At 39.4% G+C, this 22,963-nt stretch overlaps 1 protein-coding gene across 1 annotated transcript in view; it reads right to left on the bottom strand.

Moving 5' to 3' along the window:
• Positions 1-22,963, bottom strand: part of XPC (XPC complex subunit, DNA damage recognition and repair factor) — a 1,641,424-nt gene that overhangs the window by 949,733 nt on the left and 668,728 nt on the right. Inside the window, exon 4 of the mRNA XM_044078598.1 lies at positions 7,328-7,448. Within this exon, the coding sequence (XP_043934533.1) occupies positions 7,328-7,448 (121 nt within the window). The remainder of the gene's footprint in view (positions 1-7,327; positions 7,449-22,963) is intronic.

The following is a 22,963-nucleotide window of genomic DNA, read 5'->3' as shown; positions in this document are numbered from 1 at the left end:
AGAGCCACAGAGGTGATCCCCAGGTTGAATTTCCTATTTCCCATCCAATCATTAAGATTTTTCTTGAAGAGTGCTAATGAGGATCTTTGTTTGATACAGACAGGTAGTTTGTTCCAGAATATGGGAAGTCTCTGAGACAGGAATCTATCCCTCCAGCATGTTCTGTTTATTGTGGTGACAAGTTTTAGGTCCCTAGAGCGTGTAGCTCGGAGGGAATGGGATTTCTATAAGTGGAGCATGTCCAACAGCTCTGGGTTTGACATAGCTTTGCATGTTAGGCAGAGATCGCCTCTGAGTAGGCGATATGCAACGGAGTAAAGCTGGAGGTTTTTGAGACGGTCTGCGTAGGGCATCTGTTTGAGGCCAGTAATCCTCTTTGTGAGCTATTTCTGTGGCCTTTCCAGTTGTAATGTCTTGCGAGGTACATACCAAAAGGGGCACTGTACTCTATAATGGGTCTAATGAGTGATGAGTAGAGGGGAACAATGACCTCTTTTTTCCTGGATGAGAAAACTTTTGTGATAAGGCGTGCCATGTAGAAGGATTTCCTGACTACTGTGGCAATGTGATTATCAAAGGAGAGACTACTGTCCACCTGTGTTCCAAGGTCTCTTATCACACTTTTGGTGTTAAGTAGACTACCACCTATGTGGTAGCTCATGGGTACAGAGTTTTTACCAAAGGGGATGATAATGCACTTTTTGGCATTGAGCTTGAGGCCATGGCTTTGAAACCAGGCATCTGTCTCAGTGAGGCCCTTTAGCATGATGTCCACATTGCTAGGAGTTTCAATTATGGCTCCTAGTTTACAGTCATCTGCGAACTTCGTTAGTCAAAGACCTTCTGTGTTTGGTAGATACCAAACAGAAGAGGACCCAGGAATGAACCTTGTGGTACTCCACTTGTCACTGGTCTGAAGTTGGATTTGGAGTCTGCTACTTTCATAGTGTGGGTTCTGTCAGTGAGTTAGTTGGCAACCCATCTTGTGACATAGGGTTTTATACCTAGCTATCTACAACTCCAGAGTGGGGGATGGTGTCAAAAGCCTTGGCAAGATCAAGATAGGCTGTGTGAACCACCTTACCCTTGTCTACGGCTTTGGTGACTGCTTCAAGAAGTCAAATCAGGTTTAAGAGACATGATCTGCCTTTTACAAACCCGAACTGGGTGAGGTCCAGAGTTTGGAGATTACCAATGTCTTTGTTTATAAGTTCTATGAGGATACGTTCCATGGCCTTGCAGACCAGGCTCGTTAAGCTAATGGGGCGGTAGTTCCCAGGGTCCATGGTGGCTCCCCCTTTGTGGAGTGGGATAACCGTTGCTGTGAGCCATTCAGTGGGCACAAAGTCTGAGGTGCGGCTATGAATGAACATGGTGCTTAGGTGGGGTGCCAGTTCATTGTGTAGTTCATGTAGAATGCAGCCTGTGATGTTGTCAGGTCCCATGGATGCTGTGTTCTTGGCTTTGGAGAGTGTGTTTTTTACCTGTGCAGCCATGATTACAGGAACTCTGCATTCTTCCGGTATAAAGATGGGTCCTTTAGGGGGGGTGAGGAGGGGGTAAAGTTAGCACTGAACCTATCTGCCAGGATGCTGGCAATATCAATTGGTTCTGTATAGTTAGTGCCATTGTGCTGTAACTCAGAGCAGATCTGAGTATTGCCATTGAGAATCTTGACACAGTTATAGAATGCTTTGTGGCTGTCTTTAGAATCAGTGGCGATTTTGTTTTCATATCTAGCTTTGGAGGATTTTATGAGGGATCTCAGCTTCTTACTGAGGCTGACCAGGGAGTTCTTCCAGTCATGGGATTTTACTTTTTTCTGCAACAGTTTCTTTCTTCTGTTGTAGAGTTTGTTTATGGCAAGGGATCACCAGACTGGCTTCCTTTTTTTGGAGGATAGCATCTGGGTTCTGTTAGGGATAGCACTTGTGTAAGTACTTATAAAGTGCATTTGTGTAGGATTCAGCAGTCATACCTCTATTGTCTATATGCACGGGTGTCGTGAAGTTTGCTACTTCTGTCTTAAGAAGCGTGAAGTTGGCTTTGGAGAAATTTTTTAAGGTGGTTTCCCTAATGGGGGGTGGGGGCTGGATGTGGATGTCTAGGCTTGTGGCCGGATCTGACCAACGAGGAACTGACCTCTGGTGTGGAACACCAGTCGCCCATGTTGGTAATGACCAGGTCTAGGATACTGCTGCCTCTGGTGGGGGTGTGGATAAGCTGATCCAAGGCACTGGAATTTATGAATTCCGGAAAATATTGAGCAAAAGAGTTGGTACATAAGTAGTTTTCCCAGTTAATGGTGGGGTAGTTGAAATCGCCCATTATTAGGGTGTTGGGTTGTACCCTAATATTTTCCAATGTATCAAGAAATGAGTGGGAATCCTGAGGCATGGTGGGGGATCTGTAGCAAGTTAAAATTTGGATTGCGGTCTTGCCCAGAGTTAGTTGCACTTGGACAATCTCGGATGCATTATGCTGAGCAACTAGCCTGGAGGCGTGGATATCCTTAATGAATATGGACACACCTCCACCTTTAGTGTTTCGGTCCAGGTTAGGTGGTCGAAAGGTGTGGTGCTCTCTGGAGCCTTGAACCAGGGTCTCTGTCACTGCACAGATGTCGATGTTCTCCATTTTAAGCAGTGTCTCGAGTGAATGCATTTTGAGGTTTAGACTTCTAGCACTGAGTAGCATTACCCTCAGATTTTGCTTGCTTGTACCTGTTACGGTTGTGAATTTGTCATTTGAACCTTAGCCAGTATGCGGAATTCCAAGGGCGACAGGTGCAGGCCATCTCTGGCAAAGCATTGTGGTCTGTCGATCATGTCATCCCAGGCAGACAGATACTGGATCCCCTTAGAATGACAAGAGAAGCTTAGCCAATTGTTGAAGTCAATCATTTTGTCCTTGTACTGTGCCATCATTCTGGGTAATGGCAGGATGCTACTCAGGGCTAGGGTCATACCTGCCTGGTCTACAAGATTGGAGAGCTCCTCCAGGAGGGTTGTCTGTGTACATGAAGCAATTGCTGCATTGCCCCATGATGCCCAGATTCATCAGGTAGACAGGAGAAAACACCGGGAGCTGACCCTTAGATATGCCTGGATAGATGCTTATTTATTAAGTACTAAAAACTGTTTTCCTCTAGACAAGTGAGGAAAATTGAGTGCTGTAGTAATTTGTAGCTTATTTAGTGCTTACAACAAATTCTGAACAAGTGCTGAGCTCAAAGAAACAGATTTGAGTGCTTTTGGTGGTGTTCTTATATTCATTCCCTCAGTTTACTTTCAGTTTTTCCTGTATAGAAACTTGGGCATTTTTGGCATTTTGTTAAATCAACTACTGTCTTTGTATTACAATCAAACTTATAAGTGGTAAATGTTTTATCCCTAACTGTATAATCTTGTCCGATATCAATAAATTGACAGTATGGGCATGATTCACATCTATACATCCCAGGATTTCTACTACTAGTATTACTTCCTTTTTCTAAAATATTCTTTAAGTTTAATTCCCTCCTATAAACTATTTTTGGGAAATTTTCAACTTTCTTTTTAACATAGGTATCTTCCATTAATACCCACCAATTTTTCTCCAAGATATTCCTTAGTAAATTAGCATCCAGAGGATAGGTGGTTATATAACTTACCCCCATTTTTCTATTATACCCACTTTTATCCCCTTGGGGGCCTGTAGGTATGCTATCTATTCTAACCTTTTGACTGAAAATAGGTTTAAAATAACCCCTAGCTCTTTTCATTTACACTTCTTCTATTAGTTATTCAGCTAAATACAAAGGGTAAGCTCGTTTCAGGAACATATTCTTCAAGTTCAAACATTCTTCTAAGAATTCTTCCTCTAAAGTCATCATCCTGGCAACCCGTACTAACTGACCCTTAACTACGGAGCGTTTTTGATATATTGAGTGACTACATTTAAAATATAAAAAGGGGAATTAGAATACGTTTCCTTCCTATAATTTTTAGTCATATAACATTCAATTACCCTATTTTTACGCAATTCTACATCTAAGAATACTATTTTTTCCTCATTAAAAGTAAAAGAGAAATCAAAAAAATGGTACTATTATTAATTATCTGTACCAGATCAATGGCATCTTTTTGATCCCCCTTAATTATCATGAAGATGCCATCCAGGAAACGGGTATAAAAAAATATTTTCTGTTTCAATACATCATTCAAAAATATTTTCTCCTTTTCCCAAGTTGCCATAACTATATTTACGAAACACACGCCACATGGTGAACCCATGGCTACACCCTTTTTCTGATCATAAATTAAATTCTCAAACATGAAATAATTGTTCATCAATATTATGTCTAGCAGATCCTCAATTAATCTCAAATCCATGGTGGGTGTGCCTTTACTAAGGAGAAAGTCAATTATCCAATCTAGCCCTAATTTGTGTGGGATCACAGTATAGAGATCTTTTACATCTACTGTTAGAAAATTAAAATTCTCAAGAAAGTCCTGTTGATTTCAAGCTTCTAAAAATGGCCAGGAATCTTTACAAAAAAAATCATGGGGTAATCAGGGCAGGAATCATTAAATAATGATACATGTCAATATCAATTTGACCGTTAGTAAAGTCTTTAATAAACATTGTTATTTTTTTTTATAAGCCCCATTCTTTTCATTAATTGAGCTTCTTCTTCTTTCGGCTGCTCCCATTAGGGGCCGCCACAGCAGATCAACTGTTTCCATTTCTTCCTGTCCTCTGCATCTTGCTCTGTCACACCAACCACCTGCATGTCCTCTTTCACCACATCCATAAACCTGATCTTAGGCCTTCCTCTTTTCCTGTTACCTGGCAGCTTCATCCTTAGCATCTTTTTCCCAATATACTCAGCATCCCTCCTCAGCACATGTCCAACCCAACATAATCTTGTCTCTCTCTGGCTTTGTCTCCAAACCTTCCAACCTGGGCTGACCCTCTAATATACTTATTCCTAATCCTGTCCATCCTCGTCACACCCAGTGCAAATCTTAACATCTTCAACTCTTCCACGTCAAGCTCTGACTCCTGCCTTTTTTGTCAATGCCACTGTCTCCAACCCGTATAACATAGCTGGTCTCACTACCCTCTTGTAGACCTTCCCTTTCACTCTTACTGGTACTCGTCTGTCACAAATCACTCCTGACACTCTTCTCCACCCACTCCATCCTGCCTGTACTCTCTTCTTCACCTCTCTTCCACACTCACCATTACTCTGAACTGCTGATCCCAAGTACTTAAACTCATTCACCTTCACCACCTCTACTCCCTGCATCCTCACCATTCCTCTGTCCTCCCTCTCATTCGCACACATATATTCTGTCTTAGTCCTGCTGACCTTCATTCATCTTCTCTCTAGAGCATATCTCCAGCTCTCCAGGGTCTCCTTCACCTGTTCCCTACTCTCACTACAGGTCACAATGTCATCTGCAAACATCATAGTCCACGGCGACTCCTGTCTGATCTTGTCTGTCAACCTGTCTATCACCATTGCAAATAAGAAAGGGCTCAGAGCTGATCCTTGATGTAATCCCACCTCCACCTTAAATGCATCCATCACTCCCACCGCAAACCTCACCGCTGTCACACTACCCTCGTACATATCTTGTACCACTCTTACATACTTCTCTGACACTCCAGACTTCCTCATACAATACCACAACTCCTCTCTAGGCACCCTGTCATATGTTTTCTCTAAATCCACAAAGACACAATGCAACTCCTTCTGACCTTCTCTGTACTTCTCCATCAACACTCTCAGAGCAAACTTTCCTGGCATGAAACCATACTGCTGATTACTAATCATCACCTCCCTTCTTAACCTAGCTTCCACTACTCTTTCCCATAACTTCATGCTGTGACTGATCAGTTTAATCCCTCTGTAGTTACTACAGCTCTGCACATCACCCTTATTCTTAAAAATCGGTACCAAAACAATTTTTCTCCATTCCTCAGGCATCCTCTCACTTTCCAAGATTTCATTAAACAATCTAGTTAAAAACGCCACTGCCATTTCACCTAAACACCTCCATGCTTCCACAGGTATGTCATCTGGACCAACAGCCTTTCCATTCTTCATCCTCTTCATAGTTATCTTTACTTCCTCCTTGCTAATCCACTGCACTTCATGATTCACTATCCGCATATCATCTAACCTCCTCTCCCTCTCATTCTCTTCATTCATCAACCCCTCAAAGTACTGTTTCCATCTGCTCAACATACTCTCCTTGCTTGTGAGTACGTTTCCCTCATTATCCTTTATCACCCTTACCTGCTGCACATCTTTACTAGCTCGGTCCCTCTGTCTAGCCAATCGGTACAGGTCCTTTTCTCCCTCCTTAGTGTCCAACCTTTTATACAACTCTTCATATGCCTTACATTAATTGATACCAATTCATAAGTATCAGTATTCAACAATGCCAACATTTTGTCCTTATAATCTTCATTATTCATAAACAAATATACCCCCCACCTTTTTCGGGTTTCATAACCCTATTATTAGCAAGCTTTAAAACTTATATAATGGACATATTTAGTATATAAAAGTGATTATAGGTGCATTTTTAAACAAAGTATTTTTGTAGTAGTATTATGTATAGCTTTGAAATTGTTTTTGTCATATGATGATCTGTGATCATGTGATTTTAAATTTGTATAAATGGGGGAGGTCTTAGAAAGTAAATTTGTCTGAAGAAGTTCAAAATTGTAGTTGAACAAAAGCGCTTACATTGGTGGATTAAACTTGTTCCTTTCACAGTATCTTTTTGTTTTTTATATGCCTTCCCCTGCACCTTTCAGAACAGCAACAGATGTTGTACTTCTGAGTAGTACATATGTACTGCAGAACACAAAAGTGCCTGTTTTTGCAGGGGGCCTCCTGCAAATTATATATTCCAACTCTGGGATCACACTACAGTGGGGAATAAAATGTAAATTTCTCGATCCACATGCACTGCAATCTTTAGTCCTAAGAGTGAATGCACATGTGCAAATGCAGTGCATTTGTTGAACCGGGGACTCGAATGCAAATAGGTCGGCAACACGAAAGTCAGCCAACTGTTGTTTGACATTCTATGTTCGCTGAACCTAATCACAGCATATTGATAGTAAATCATATATGCATCTCACCCTGTCTCTACAAAACACCAAAACACACTCACAGATATGCATGAAGTACATATTACAAACTAATATATATATATATATATATATATATATATATATATATATATATATATATCAACATTTTTCTTATACAATTTTTTTTATTTTGTTAAAAATGTTAAGAAAAAAACAACTTTACTTTTACCTTTTTTCTCTCTTTTTTGCCTGCTCTGGAGTTTCAATTTCAATCTCCACAGGATTAGCTGGTAAGGTAGTTTCTGTAAGTGCAGAGCCTGTTGAGACTTCAGACACAACTTCATGGAGATCTTGGGTGAGGGGAAATAAGCAAACTTATCAATACTGAACAGCTGTTAGCAGTGAATTGTAAAACAACCTCTAAAACTGTTTAAACAACTCTAGAAAGACCACCCCTACAAACAATTTGATACACTCCACAGCACAATGGTACACAGAACAGTTATTACAGGAGGTAAGTACTATAACACTGGATCTATGACATGATACTCTGGAAAAAGAATAATCATAGGGCTTGTTACCATGCTCTGGAAACAGCTTTTTTCCTAATATTCTATGACTACCCCCAAGACCTTCCTATCTTCTCCAGTTCTTGTTCAACATTCTTACATACCCAGATCAAAACAATATAGAACCAAGGTTGCAACATGACAGCTACTGCTGTGGAAAATAGTAACAAGGGAAGGATGACATCCATTTGGGATAACACAGTCTGTGAGATGCAGGGAACCCATCCAACTGACAAAATATTGCCCATACTGTTAAGAGAAAAAGTTTTAAAAACATACTGTTATTTGTCTTTTTCCTTTGCTTGCAAAGTGAACATGTTATTTGTTGGGATATGCCTATCAAAGATGGGCCTCATCTGTGAACAAAATGCAGCATTGCTTATGAACCTGAATAATAACTGTTTTCTGAATACAGAGATTTGGTTATAGCTCAGTGAAGCCTGGGATAAGGACGCACGGCTGAGTAAGTGTTAATTTACTGAAGCAGGCTGTGTGTCCTGGAAAATTTGAGCTACCATTGTTGAACTGAACATTCTGTACTTCTTGAGCATTCTGTACTAACTGTTGGTTTGAGGTGATTTATGATAAACATGTTTACCACAGGTGTTTTCCATAGCCAACTGTCAACGGTCAGAAAAGTAACAAAATGTTGTTTTGCTTGCAGTATAAAAGTTGATGTCAGTAAACAAGTTGACCAGAGGAGATCATCTTGGCCAACATGTTGTGTAATCTGGTTAGCTGCTAATAAAGAAGTTTTTCATCACCTCTACGAAGATACGGACCAGACCGATAGAGAGACTGAAACACCTGTGCAGGTGAGGGTTCCTCATCTTAAGATTCCCTCGACTGAAAGCCCTCCGACTGATTTGTTGTTGAGAGGAGGCCGGACGCTCTCTGATCCCTATCTGAGGGACGGTTTCTGAACGAAAAGGGGAAACGGAGTCTCATCTGGTTCAGGTAGGATGAAAACTAAATTTTCTTTTAATTAATTTAATCTTGTTGACAAGGGTTTTATTTTAGTTAAGGGTGGGTAGGATTACTTGTTAAGATTATTTTGTTAGGATCACCCGTTAAGATAGCCCCATTTTATAATAAGCCCTGTAAAATAACTTTGATACAGTCCTAAAATAAGAAATCTAGGGGAAACATGGGTTCGAGTTGCTGAAAGTGTGAGAGTGATGTCTGTTTAAATGTTGATGCTAAGTATATGAAAGGTTTAAACAAAAATAATGTTAAATTTTTGAAAAAGTGGAAGTTGAAATATGATTTTGATGGTACCCTGAATAAGAATGCCTGTGCAAAATTGGTTAGAGATTTGAAAAGAGATGCAGGAACTAGAACTAAAAAGCAAAGACAATTGGGATTTCCCCAAGCACAGAAATGGTTAGAAGAGGCAAATAAAAGAAAAACAGTGCCAGGAAAAAGAAAAAAATGAATCAAAAGGGATCACTGGTGCCAAGTGGAAAAGTAGCTTTATTTTTAGATAAGGAGGATGAGCATACAGTTTGTGCGGTACAAAGGCAGGCAACTTCCCTACCGTATGGGGAAATTGCTGCTGCCGTACCGGCGGAACCTCCTCAATATCAGCCTGAAGATGTGGGATCTGTACAGCAGGGTGGGTTATTGGCTGCTCAAGGATATGTTGTGACCCGTCCAATTTACCCGCAAATTCCCGTAGTACCCAAGGTTGCTTTGCAACAGGTAGACCAACCTATGCAGTTAAGGTCAGGACCAGCAGGACAAGGACGTTGGGCCATTAAACTTTCTGACTACTCAGAAGCTCTTCCCTTAATACAAGTTGCAAACCCACAAGCAGGGGATGTTGGACAAGAGCCAACTATTTTAGTTTATCGTCCCTGGGCTAGAGAGGATATAACACGAGCTACAGATGGTATTCCTCATCCCAAGGTTAATTTTCAAAAGTTTTCTGAGGACATAGTTGGTATGCGTTTAAGTTATCATCTAAATGGTTTGGAAGTAGAACAAGTAGTGCGACAAATCCTGGGTCCAGATTGGCACTTAGTTTGTGGTACTTGGACATGTAAGGCAGATGACAGCACTACATTAAAGCATAATTCTGGGGTGTTAGACACACGAGTCACTGATCTGTTAAAGAGAATTTCTGATAAGTGGCGTCCAAGAGCAGATTGGACAGTAATAAATCAGTGCATCCAAAATTATGATGAATCTGTAGATCACTATATTGTAAGATTGACAGAAGTGTTCAATAACCATTGTGGAATGATGATTCCGCAGGATCAGACCAATGATAGTCTGTATGAACAGCAATTGAAAAATGTTTTTCTTAAGGGTTGTAGGGCTCCAATAAGTAGTTTTATAACTAAGCATATGGCAGATCATAGAACATGTAGACTGCAACCTTTGTTTGAATATGCACGACATGCTGAGCGACATTTCAATTTAAAAAAGAAAAAGAAAGTACAAGTGTTAGCAGTAGGGGATGATGGTGGTATATTCTTGGTACAGGACCAAACGGGGCAAGGGCGCCGTGGTGGTGTAAAAAAACGTGGGGGCCCGAAATAGGACACGTTAAATAAACCAGGTGGACATTCAGAGGAAAATGTGGGGAGGTTAAAACGTGGAAAATGTTTTAAGTGCGGTAGACGTGGGCACTTTCCTGCCGACTGTGAAGAGTGGCAACACCCCCCACAGCTTACGAACAAGAGCTCCGCATGACTATATGATTGTAAAGGAAGGCGCCAAATTCATTATTGTGATTATTGTAGAGAAGAAGAAAGTGAGAATGATTGTGATGATGATGAGGCAGACACTCTCTGCGATGAATGTCAGAACACTCCGAAGGAAGGGCGGGATTGTGACTGTGAAGTCATAAACCTGGAAAATTTGGGTATTGCTATGCATCTAGATCAAAAACCCATGATAGAGTTTTTGGTTGAGGGACAGAAAGTGGAGTTTTTATGTGATTCAGGTGCATCACGTACACTTTTGGGTCCAGCAGTTCTGCCTCCGAACTGCGAAACATATGAGTTTGTCCTTGTGAAAGTGGCAAACAGGAAAATCTATAAGTGTCAGAAGAAAAATTCAAGCGAGTCACATCTGCCTCAGGTGATGAAAGTTTCCTTTATTAACTGCTAACCAGATTACAGCAACATGTTGGCCAAGATGATCTCAATCTGATCAGTTTGTTTACTGACATCAACTTTTATACTTTCCTGTTACCAGCCAAAATAGCTTTTGTTACATTTCTAACAGTTGACAGTTGGCTATGAAAAACATCTAGGATATCACAAATTACCTCAGAAAAGAATGTTTTACCTCAAAACCACAGCTAGCGTAGAATGTTTATCTCAAAACCACAGTTAGTACAGAATGTTCAAAAAGGTACAGAATACTTAGTTCAACAGTGGTAGCTGGAATTTTCCAGGACACACAGCTTGCCTCAGTAAATTAACTCTTACTCAGCCGTCCCTTTTACCAAGCTTTCATTTAACTGCAGTTAGCTTTCTTTATTCAGAAGTATAGAAAACAGATGTTATTCAAGTTCATAAGCAAACTACATCTATCATAGATAAAGCCCATCTTTAATAAACATGGTTCAATGACCTTTTCTTACCAACACTTCAGCAAATAGCATATTCATTTTGCTAGATGGGAGAAAGAGACAAATAACAGTATGTTTTAAAACTTTTTCTCTTAACAATAAGGAACCACTGTCTCGTCCACTTTTGTTCACAGATCCGCAAACAAACCAAACTGTTAGGTGTAGGGTAATTATATCGAAAGTTTGTCCAGTTAATTTGCTGGGAAGAGATTTGATGCATTTGTTTGGAATAGCGGCAATTCCCACACCTAAAGGCATTGAGACGAAAAGGTTAGCGGACGGCTTGGTGGTACAGGGAGTACAAGACTTGTTTTACTGGTATAGCCAGGACTTGATTTCAAACGGGTCGGGGAGGGTTGATACAGATTTGATCAACCTAGCTTTAAGTAAATCTAGGAGCAGGTCACCGCAGGTTGCGGCGCACTTGCATTGTACAATGTTCTACAGAAAGGCCCCTGGTCCGGATAAAGAATTTGAAAAAGAATTCTTTAAGCACAAACGTGCAAGGATAATTTTGAATGATTTGTTTTGGGATAAGCAAGGTAATACAGTAGTGACCTGTACTTTGACCAAAGAAATGAGTACTTTATATCGCTCAGGTTATAGCCCACATATTTCAATTACTAAAGCGGTGGGGACACATTGGGTAGATTTGGCGCAAAATGTAACGAATTGGGACACAATGTCCGAAAGTCAGTTGAAGGATCAACAGATCCAGGTACAAAGATTAAATTGGGTGACTTGGGCACAACCAAGTGTGCACCTCAGGGATGACAAAACAGAAATGGCATGACAAATCCTGCTAACTCAAGAGGAAGATAGTGCGTTAAGTGCCTTACCTGTAGATTTATGGTCAAAAGGTAAAGGGGATGTAGGACTGATGAAAACAGCAGGTGAAGTTTGTATAACTCCAAAGTCAGGTTTTAGACCTCGTAAGCACCAATACCCGCTAAGTAAACAAGCAGAGGAAGGAATTAAGCCAGTTATTGAGCAGCTAAAACAGGTAGGAATTCTTGTTGAATGCCCAGATTCGCCCTGCAATACTCCGTTGTTTCCTGTAAAGAAACTGGATGGGTCATGGAGGTTGGTTCAGGATTTACAAGCAGTTAATTCAGCTGTGATCCCAAGAGCACTGGTGGTCCCTGACCCCTATACATTACTTAATGATTTACTACCTCAGAACAGATATTTTTCTGTCATAGATATAAGCAATGCTTTTTTCTCCATACCACTACATAAGGAGAGTAGATTTTGGTTTGCATTCACTTATCAAGGTAAAAGATACACCTACACCAGATTGCCACAGGGTTATTGTGAGAGTCCGACAATATTCGCACAAGAAATGGCTGCGGATTTAGCTCAGTTTGTTCCCCCAGACGGAAGCCAGGTTCTGTTGTATGTAGATGATATTTTGTTGGCCTCACCCACCCAGGAAGGTTGTAAAAAGGATACCCTTGCCCTTCTTAGTTTTTTGGCTGAGCAAGGACATAAGGTAAATAAAGAAAAGCTACAATTGTGGAAAGCACAAGTAAAGTACTTGGGTTATTTAATTTCACAGGCAGGTACACAATTGGAGAACAAAAGAAAACAAGCAATTCTTGAGGCACCTATGCCCACGACTAAGCTGGAGATGATGTCCTTTTTAGGTGTGACTAATTTTTGTAGAAGTTGTATCCCTAACTATGCTGAGGAAGTAGGGCCATTGACCGCACTGATCTATGACACTCCCATGGCAGCTAAGAATAATATACAGTGGACAAATAAGGCAATACAGGCATTTAATATAATTAAGCAATTGATAGCAGGATCCTCTGTTTTGGGTTTTCCGAACTATTCTAAGCAGTTTGTACAAATGGTTGATTGTAAGGGAGGATGTATGACTTCGGTTCTGGTACAAGTACATGGGGATAAACAGAGACCGATAGCTTTCTACTCCTCCAGATTAGATCCTGTTGCAAGGGCATTGCCGCATTGCGTTCAAGCTGTAGTGGCAGCCGCCAAGCCTCAGCATCATTAGTTTTGTTTCACCCATTACAATTGCAGGTTCCACATTCAGTAGCTACTATACTTTTGCAAGATAAGATAACCTTTTTATCTCCTAGTCGACATTTGTCATGTATGACAGTGCTGCTGACACAGCCTCATATGACCATAGAAAGATGTACTACTCTTAATCTGGCGACACTTTTGCCGACCCCAGAAGAAGGTACTCCACACGCTTGTTTAGAGAGCATTCATGACAAAGTGCTTCCCCGACCAGATTTAACGGATATTCCGTTGATAGATTCTGATCTCGTTTTGTTTGTACATGGATCAGCAAAGAAGGACACTGTAGGAAAAACACTAGTAGGGTATGCTGTCACCACAGAAACTGAAGTTTTGGAGGCAAAAAGATGGTCAAACATTTATTCTGCACAAGCAGCTGAGTTGGTGGCTTTGACTCGAGCTTGTACCTCAGGGGAGGGTAAAAAAGTGACAATTTATACAGATAGTCAATATGCTTTCTCCACTGTACATGTTTTCGCTCAACAATGGAAGAATAGGGGAATGGTTACTGCGACAGGCAAACCAATAAATCACAGAGATTTAATTTTACAGTTGTTAGATGCAGTGCAACTACCACTTCAGATAGCGATATGTAAATGTTCCGCACATACCAACAGAAAAGATCCTGTCTCCAGGGGAAATGCACTTGCTGATATGGCTGCAAAAAAGGCAGCTCAAGAAAATGATTTGCTTTTACATATCAATGATTTAGAGCCCGGACACCTCTTAGACTTAGAGACACTAAAAGTAATGCAAACACTGACAACACAGAAAGAAAAATGTCGTTGGGTAAAATATGGTATCACTCAACAAGATGGGTTGCATAGGGCATCAGATGGCAAAATGGTATTACCCTCAAACCTTTTTAGGTATGCGGCATTGGTTAACCATGGACCTGCCCATGTAGGAGTACAGACGATGATTCAAATAGTGTCTAAGGTGTTTTGGTGTAAGGGGTTTTCAACTTATGCAAAGCAATTCTGTTTATCTTGTTTATTATGTGCAAAGTATCATGCTCAGGGGTGAGTTACAGTCTCAGCAGGCATTCCCTACCCCTCCATATCCATTCCACACACTCTGTATAGACTTTATTGAATTGACACCCTCAGAGGGAAAAAGGTTCTGTTTAGTCATTATTGATGCTTTTTCTAAATGGGTAGAAGCTTTTCCAGTAAAGCACCCAAATGCACAAACAGTAGCAAAGTTTTTGACTACAGAAATAATTCCCCGATTTGGTTTACCAAGACGCATTTACAGTGATAATGGGTCTCATTTTGTTAACCAGATTGTTCAGAAGTTGGGTCAAGTGTTTCAAATTGATCTCAAGTATCATTGTGCTTACCATCCCCAGTCAGCTGGACTGGTGGAAAGACACAACGGTGTCTTGAAGAGTAAGCTCCACAAACTGATGGCAGAAACACATAGATCATGGACTGCGTGCCTTCCTTTGGCACTCCTGTATATGCGAATCTCACCTTCCTACAAAGGACTTACACCATTTGAACTTTTGTTTGGGAGACCATATTATGTCCCACAGTGGCAAGGATTGTTGCCAGCGGAACGTGAGGGGGGTGAGGATCTAGCGGATTATATGAAGAAGCTGCTAAATGTCAAATCTCTTGTAACCAATGACTCCTTTGCAGATTCCAGAAATGAAACCTTGTTAAGCATGGCACCCGGGGACTGGGTGTGGATCCGAATTGTGAAGAGAAAGAATTGGTCATCCCCCAGGTGGGAAGGCCCATACAAAGTACTAATCTCGACACCTACGGCTGTAAAGATCGCTGAGAGGACTTCGTGGATTCATATCACCCACTGTAAAAAAAACTCAAGGCTCTTCCTTCTACCATTGATATTGGTCAAACTCCACCGGACCTCTGAGCGCAAAGTCTGGCTACAAAGGGGGATTAGCCCAAAAGGGGTTAGTTTGTCTCAAACCCAGTGAAGAAATCAACGGAGCGAGGTAGTCCTTAGGAAGGATGGCCATGTTCAACTGGTACTTGAACTGTTACATGATGATGATTTTGGTGGCGAAAGTAAATATGTCCATACGAGAAGGAACAGTTGCAAGAGAAAAAGGAATGGTGGTGTTGCAAGCGCAAACAGGTGTTACTACTGTGTTTAAGGTGAAACTTTGAGAAGGAATTTTGGACTGTTCTAAATGGAACAATGATAATTTCTTGACTCGTGCAAAATACTTGTGCAATAGAGACTGTACGTCCTGGTCAAATGTTTGATGGTCAACAGATGTGAATGGATGGGAAACAAGTGGTGCAGTGATACCAGAGAAAGATAAAAGCAAGCAACAAAGAATAAAAATTGTGCATTTCCAAGGTACCGAAGTAATTACTATAACCATTGTGTCACCACAAGAAAGTGATTCAGGAGTTTATGGAATCAGAGTGTCTCTTCCAATTGGAACTGATCCTTTGGGGACCCTCCAACTTAAAGTACAAAGCCTTAAAAATGCTACAAGTAAAGCAGATTTTGCCTTCACAGAAGAAGAACAATTGTTACTCGAGACGGGATTCGTACAACATAATGAATGGTTATCTTGGGTTAGATATAGTACCAGAGAAGCACATCGTGAGAACTGTGTTTCTTGTGCTGAAGGTAAACAGCAACTAGCAACAGTCCCATTGATGCAAGGTGAAGGTAACCTAACGTGTCTGTTAAAATTATTCTTCAACAAAACTGAAGATAAATGCAAAAATGAAACTCAGCGTTTTCCAGCCATAAGCAAAGTTGAGAAACCGCCTGCAGTGATTTCCTATCCACGTTCGTATATGTGCATTTCCAGAGATGGCACAGGGAAGATTTATGGCAATATGGGACAGAACTATTGCAATGTTACTGTGAATGGCAATGAGAATCCATTCCTGGAAAACCAAACTCATAGTTTAGCAGACGTATGGTGGTTATGTGGAGACAACAAACTCAGATCAAGGCTTACGATTCCCTGGAAGGGAACTTGTGCACTTGTAAAGTTAATTCTGCCATTCTACATTTTCCCAGCAAGCAATTTTGTAAGAGAACCTGTAATAAAGCCGAAGTGGTTGAGTAGGAGAAAAAGAGAGGCACCGAAGCAATCCTTCGATAACGGTGTCTACATCGATAGCATTGGCGTACCAAGAGGCGTACCTGATGAATACAAAGCAATAAACCAAATAGCAGCTGGTTTTACATCCATCTTTGTCTGGATTCAACCTAATAAGAATGTGGACTGGATCAACTACATTTACTATAACCAGCAGCTTTGAAAGGTTTGGAAATGTTATCCGAAGAATTGGCAGAGAACTCTGGGGTAAGTAATCCCTTTACAGACTTTCTACAAGCGTGGTTTGGAAAATGGAGTCATCTCATCAGCAGTATCCTGGTGTCTATTGGAGTCGCTGTGGCTATCGTGGTGGTATGTGGTTGTTGTTGTATACCCTGTATCAGAGGTCTTCTACAAAGACTGGTTGATACTGCTGTTACGAAGACGATGTACTAGCAATTGCAACAGACTGGTGAAAGTGAATACATTGAAATGTGACTTTTTGCAAATGTTTTTGAAGTTTAAAAGTTTGTCTTGCCAATGAAGTAATGTATGCAAAGAAAAACTTAGTTTTTACCATATTTTGCTGAAATAAAAAGACAAAAAGTGTTTTCAGGGGGGAAATGTTAAGAGAAAAAGTTTTAAAAACATACTGTTATTTGTCTTTTTCCTTTGCTTGCAAAGTGAACATGTTATTTGTTGGGATATGCCTATCAAAGATGGGCCTCATCTGTGAACAAAATGCAGTATTGCTTATGAACCTGAATAATAACCGTTTTCTGCATTTCAGAATAAAGAGATTTGGTTATAGCTCAGTGAAGCCTGGGATAAGGACGCACGGCCGAGTAAGAGTTAATTTACTGAAGCAGGCTGTGTGTCCTGGAAAATTTGAGCTACCATTGTTGAACTCAACATTATGTACTTCTTGAGCATTCTGTACTAACTGTTGGTTTGGGGTGATTTATGATAAACACGTTTACCACAGGTGTTTTCCATAGCCAACTGGCAACGGTCAGAAATGTAACAAAAAGTTGTTTTGTTTGCAGTATAAAAGTTGATGTCAGTAAACAAGTTGACCAGAGGAGATCATCTTGGCCAACATGTTGTGTAATCTGGTTAGCTGCTAATAAAGAAGTTTTTCATCACCTGAGGCAGATGTGACTCGTTTGAATTTTTCTTCTGACACATACAAACAAAGGGATGGATGGTAACCATCTTGCGCAATAAATGCATCTAATATTGAAAACCTCTGGCAGCAGGATAATCCTCAGACAAAGTCCCTAAAAATACCACAAACAGGTTCACTAAGTTTGTTACATTTTTTAAGCTGAAAATGATGAGGCAGCTTTTTGCTTTACTTTTTCAGTTATCGATCACTTCCCTCACATTTAAAACAAGAAAGAAACAACATATAACAACTGAACACAAACATGACTATAACAACATATTTAAGACAATATTTTTGTTTTTCCAGACAAAAAAAAAAGCAGCTGGCAGTTCAGCTCATATGGTTAAGCTATGAGGTGCTGATTAGCTTCTTCATGTAGTTTACAGTTTGGTTCCTTTCACCTCCATTTGTTTGCTGTGCAACTCCAAGCAAGACATTTAACCACAGAGTTCTTCCAAAGGTCACCCTTGAAAAGAAGCTTGTGCCTAGTGGGTTTACCAGGTTAACTAATGCATTAATATGAAATCGGTACACGTTCGTAAAGTTATATCAATACAAATATTTAATATTTCACATGACTATAATTTTTAAACAAAACAAAATATGCATATTTTATCTTTCATCATTCCTGATGTGACATGTCTCACAATCAACTGCTATACACTAACGTTATACTGAAAGAAAAGTGTCAGCTTTGGAATAACAAAACATTAACACAATTTATATAAGGGACTGATTTTATTCAAAACAAGCAATAGTATACAAGCCATGCATACACAAATACAATACACAACACAATATTAACAAACCCAAATCAGACCCAATTTTCTAAGAGCAACAATACTGTCCAAGGCAAGTATTCTTTGGAAATAAGACTTCCATGTGAGGGAAGGCACCTTGCTCTTCATCAGGCTTCACAACACCCATGGATGGCCCATTATTTCCCTAAAATGCCCACCCTATTTGGCTTTACTGCTTACTTGTATTCAGTACTGTGCCAGCAGTCAGACTCTATAAAAGTCAGTTTGCAGTATAAAATGCACCTGCATATGAGCACAGCATTCAGACAAGTGCTCTTTTATTTGGCCGCTTTTTGAATGCTCTTTTACAGTAAAGTACCAAGAGGAACATGGCAATAAGGCAATTAAATGGTAATCATTCAGAATGTCAAAGCATGGACTTCTTAGTCCCACAATATCATGACTAAATGACAGAAAATCCAAACTTGCAAATATTAATTCAAAAACTAACACTTCGCTAAATATTCCCTTTTCTCAGACATATGGTGATCTTGTTGATTGTGTATAGAAGTTTGGGGGCGTGCTCCCCACATTAAGGAGTGCATGGGGGCAAGCAGGATTAAAGGCATAGATCTAAAAGGAAAAGATAGGTTCTCATTTGGGATTCAAACCTAAAATCTCCAGCATTCCTTCATGGTATCACTGCCAACAGAACATGACCATCTGGATAAATAATGTTGAATTTTCCCTTAACAGCAGTTTTGTTTCAACTACGAACCCCCTAAAATTTTAAACACACACACAAATGCAGCAGTGGGTTTCCCTGACAGCATGTGTGCGTGTGTGTGTGTGTGTGTGTGTGTGTGTGTGTGTGTGTGTGTGTGTGTGTGTGTGTGTGTGTGTGTGTGAGTGTGTGTGTGTGTGTTTTTTTTTAAAGGGATATTCTCAACCCAAACCACTGATAACTGCAAAAAGATTTAATTCCAGTCGCTAAAACCTGAAGGTCGATGACACTGTGATGCATTATGCAGCTGAACTGAGATAATGTGCAGTGAAAAGAATTAGGTGAAAACCTGGATGAAGCAGTAAAAATGAAAAGAATATCAGGTATCATACCACTGCACAGATGAGGATAAGCGAAAGAGAGTTACAAAGGATCTGTGACTCTGGGTCACAGGGAACAGCAGACAGTAAAATTTCTTTACAGCATCTATTATAGACATTTGTACATTGTACAATTTTGCTAGGTCCCTTATGAAATACGGTACATGAGACTTTGGTTCAGGATCCAATAAATATGGTAAAAACATACAAACATAACATCAACATAAAGGTACTAGCAGAAATAAAAATATATTACTTTGTTCTGGTAATAGAAAAGTACACATTTTATAACAATTCTGCTGCTAACTCTCTTATAAAAAGAAGTACAATACATTTTGGTTCAGGCTTCCAGGTGCATGCTGAAAATCTATAACCTAACATGAACCTAAAGTTCAGGGTATCAGCAGAAATGAACACAGAGTACTTTATTACAGCAATGTACAAATGCAGTATATCTGCATTACTGTTTCAATGTTAGACAAAAGCAATCAAATGTGGGACATTAGAATATAGATGACCTAGTGTGGAAAAAGGCTACACGGGGTCTGTGACTTTGGGCATCAGGGAATTGAAGATATTAACATCTGTCTGTAGCAATGGTTATGGACATTTCCATAATGTATAATAAATTATGCTAGTAAATACTTATGGAGTATACATCAGATTTTGGTTCAGGATTCCATAAATGTACTGAAAACACACAATCTAACATAAACACGGAGTTAAAGTAATGTACAAAATAAGGCATATTTCTGATATTTGCATTAATACTTCAAAGGCACACAGACATTAGAACAGAGAGTCAGGTGCCAGGATGCAAATTGTGATGTGTGAAAGAAAGCTGCACAGGGTCTGTTGCTCTGGACCAAACAGAATAGAAGACTCTGACATTTGTCTACAGCAATAGCAACAGCTATGAAAAGTTGCATAATTTACAATAATTCTGCTATTAACTTCCTTACAGAATGTGATGCATGTGATTTTTGTACAGGATTTCAAATATGTGCTGAAAATAATCTCTCTAAGACAAGCACAGGGTTAAAGGAATAAGCAGTAATGAAAATATAATATTTTACTACAGCAGTACTCAACGTGGCTTATTTTTAAGCAGATGCTAATAACTGCAGACATCAAGCGATGTATGACTGCCTAGATAACAGCAAAGAAGAAATATGGAGAAAGTAACAGAAAATCATCCACAAATGGAGAAGAGAAATCTCTACATAGGATGATTCTTGCCGCTGTTCATCAAAAAGCAGTTCAAGTTTCAGCTGTTTTGGTAATGGCAATGGCTTCTAGTAATTTAGATGAAAAATAAACCAAATTCACTCAGGGAGTAGTATACACAGTAAATTAACAGAAGGCTGGAAAATAAAAGAAGCTTTAAGTAGCTATTCAGCTGAACTGAAAAAAAAAATGGAAAAATCAGAGGATGAAAATGAAATGCTGGCTGAGCATGAAGCTTCTCAAGAAGAGCAGTTTCAAAAATAGTAGAATTAGAAGACAGCATACACAGAAAAAGCCTGAGATTCCATGCTGTAACAGAGAAATCGGAAGGAACAGACTGCATTTTATGAAAGTCAAAATATGTAACTTGTTAACTGAAAGAGTAAAGGGCACATTGTGTATACACTCCAAATGTGGCCATGAAAAAGAAGCAAATATCTATATTAGTAAAGATGCAATCATACCATCAAAAAGACTTGTTTCCGACAAAATAGGCAGAAAGAAAAAGTATAAAAAAACGATGACAATAGAGAGTTTGTGGAAAATGCTTATCCACTGTACACCAGGCAGAACAGAAGCACGTTTATCCCATAAATCAGTGACTGTAGAGAGGCAGGTGTGAGATTCAAGATGCTGTATCCAGCTGTATTCAGAATATTTTTCCTACAGGATCAAAGCCAATTTTGATGCAGAATGTGCTAAAAAGATAATAAAGTTTAGCCAACAACAACGGAGCCTGCAAGAAGAAGAAGCCTCTGCTTATCATTCTTCTTAAAACACCAAAGTCCACAGAGACACTCTGCCTGTGAAACCTTTCCCATTGTTCCAAAGGAAATGCCTCAGTGACAAAAAAAGCACAGGAGCTGACTACAAGAATCAAGAGTATTTTGTATTTGAACCACAGACTAGTGTCAGAAGACTACAAAACATAAATCACATTACATACAGGATTAGCATGTGAAATGTAGCTGAGAAAGACTAAGATTTTGTTAGCTGTGTTAAATTGGTGGGCGAACTGCAAAGCATGTGCCCCATTTTTGTCAATAATGTTTAGAAGGGAAATGTAGGTACTACAGAAGCAACTGTAAGTAAAACATTTTTTGTTCTTTCATGACATACATTGGATGTTAAATTGCAAAACAGTTTTGTACAGGGTGCCATCAAGAGTATTTTAATTGTGAGGTAAGGGGAGTATCATCAGTGACTGCACTATATCCTAAAGATAATGGCTGTAATGTATCCAGGCCCTGAAAGGTATAGAAATTGTAGTTTTTTTGTATTTGCAAAGTCATTAGGTATTTTTTCATTAGCAAATGCTCTTGGCGGAAGGCAAGAGGTCTACAGGTGCAAGCAATTAACCATGAGAAGTCTCTGAACTATGTGTTTTGAGTGAAACATCAAAAAGTGAAATTGTCAAAAAAAGTATTTCATGCATCTGCAAAGTTACTAGCTCTTTTTTCTCATCATAAACTGCTTTTACTTGGAGACAAGCTGAGTGCAAGTTCACTCAATCAATCATGAGATTGCTGTGCACTCTGGGCTGAGAGAAATATATGAAGTACAGTATAATTATTATTTAAAAGTACATTGTCAAGCCATTAAGTGAAAAATAAATGACATTTAAAACTGTGGTAAGTTAATAAGTTAACACGTAGTTGTCTCCCCAACAGCACTAATGCTTTACAGCAGTGTACAATTTAGTTTGTTTACTTAAAGGCAGACAATGCACATTTTCCTAGGGCTAAAAGTTAACTTTTCCTGAAAGCTTGCCAGCTGTTTTCACAAAATAGATAACAGAACAGAGTAATTAGTGCAAGTAGGAATACAGACTGTAACATGCAGTTTAGCATGGGTAACTTTAATTTTAGAACAGGTAATATCTGTCAGTGCAGCCATTGATTTGGGGCAACTGTTCCTATGTGGATGGGAAATTTCATTTTTTTTTTGAAAATGTACACATTTTTGTATATTTGTTGCAAGTTAAAGAGGGTGGGAGGTTCTGAAAATCTATTCAATTGTTTTTTATTGTTTTATTTGAATGATATTACTTATTGAAAAATGTGACCTAGGTTTAAATGGAGATTAGAAGTAAATGCATAAGAGATCAGCCTGCCAAACATTAGTGTATATATGTAAACTAAAAGTTATAAATACACATTTCAAAAGAATTGTCATGTATAACAGGTGGGAGCAATAACTTTCTATCATAATGGCTACTCTGTCCATATTTTTTTAAAACATGGACCTTTGCTGATTTCACATATAACAAAAATCACATTATGTTCATACTTTACACGTGTTACAAATTATGAGCATTACACGTCACAGGTTTCAAATTTGTATCATGACATGATACAACACAGACATGCTGTCTTCTACAATGCCTTCAAC

The sequence above is a fragment of the Protopterus annectens genome, chromosome 7.part1, assembly GCF_019279795.1.
Source record: "Protopterus annectens isolate FY-2018-M chromosome 7.part1, PAN1.0, whole genome shotgun sequence".
NCBI lineage: Eukaryota > Metazoa > Chordata > Ceratodontiformes > Protopteridae > Protopterus > Protopterus annectens.
This window is presented reverse-complemented; position numbering and strand designations above follow the sequence as displayed.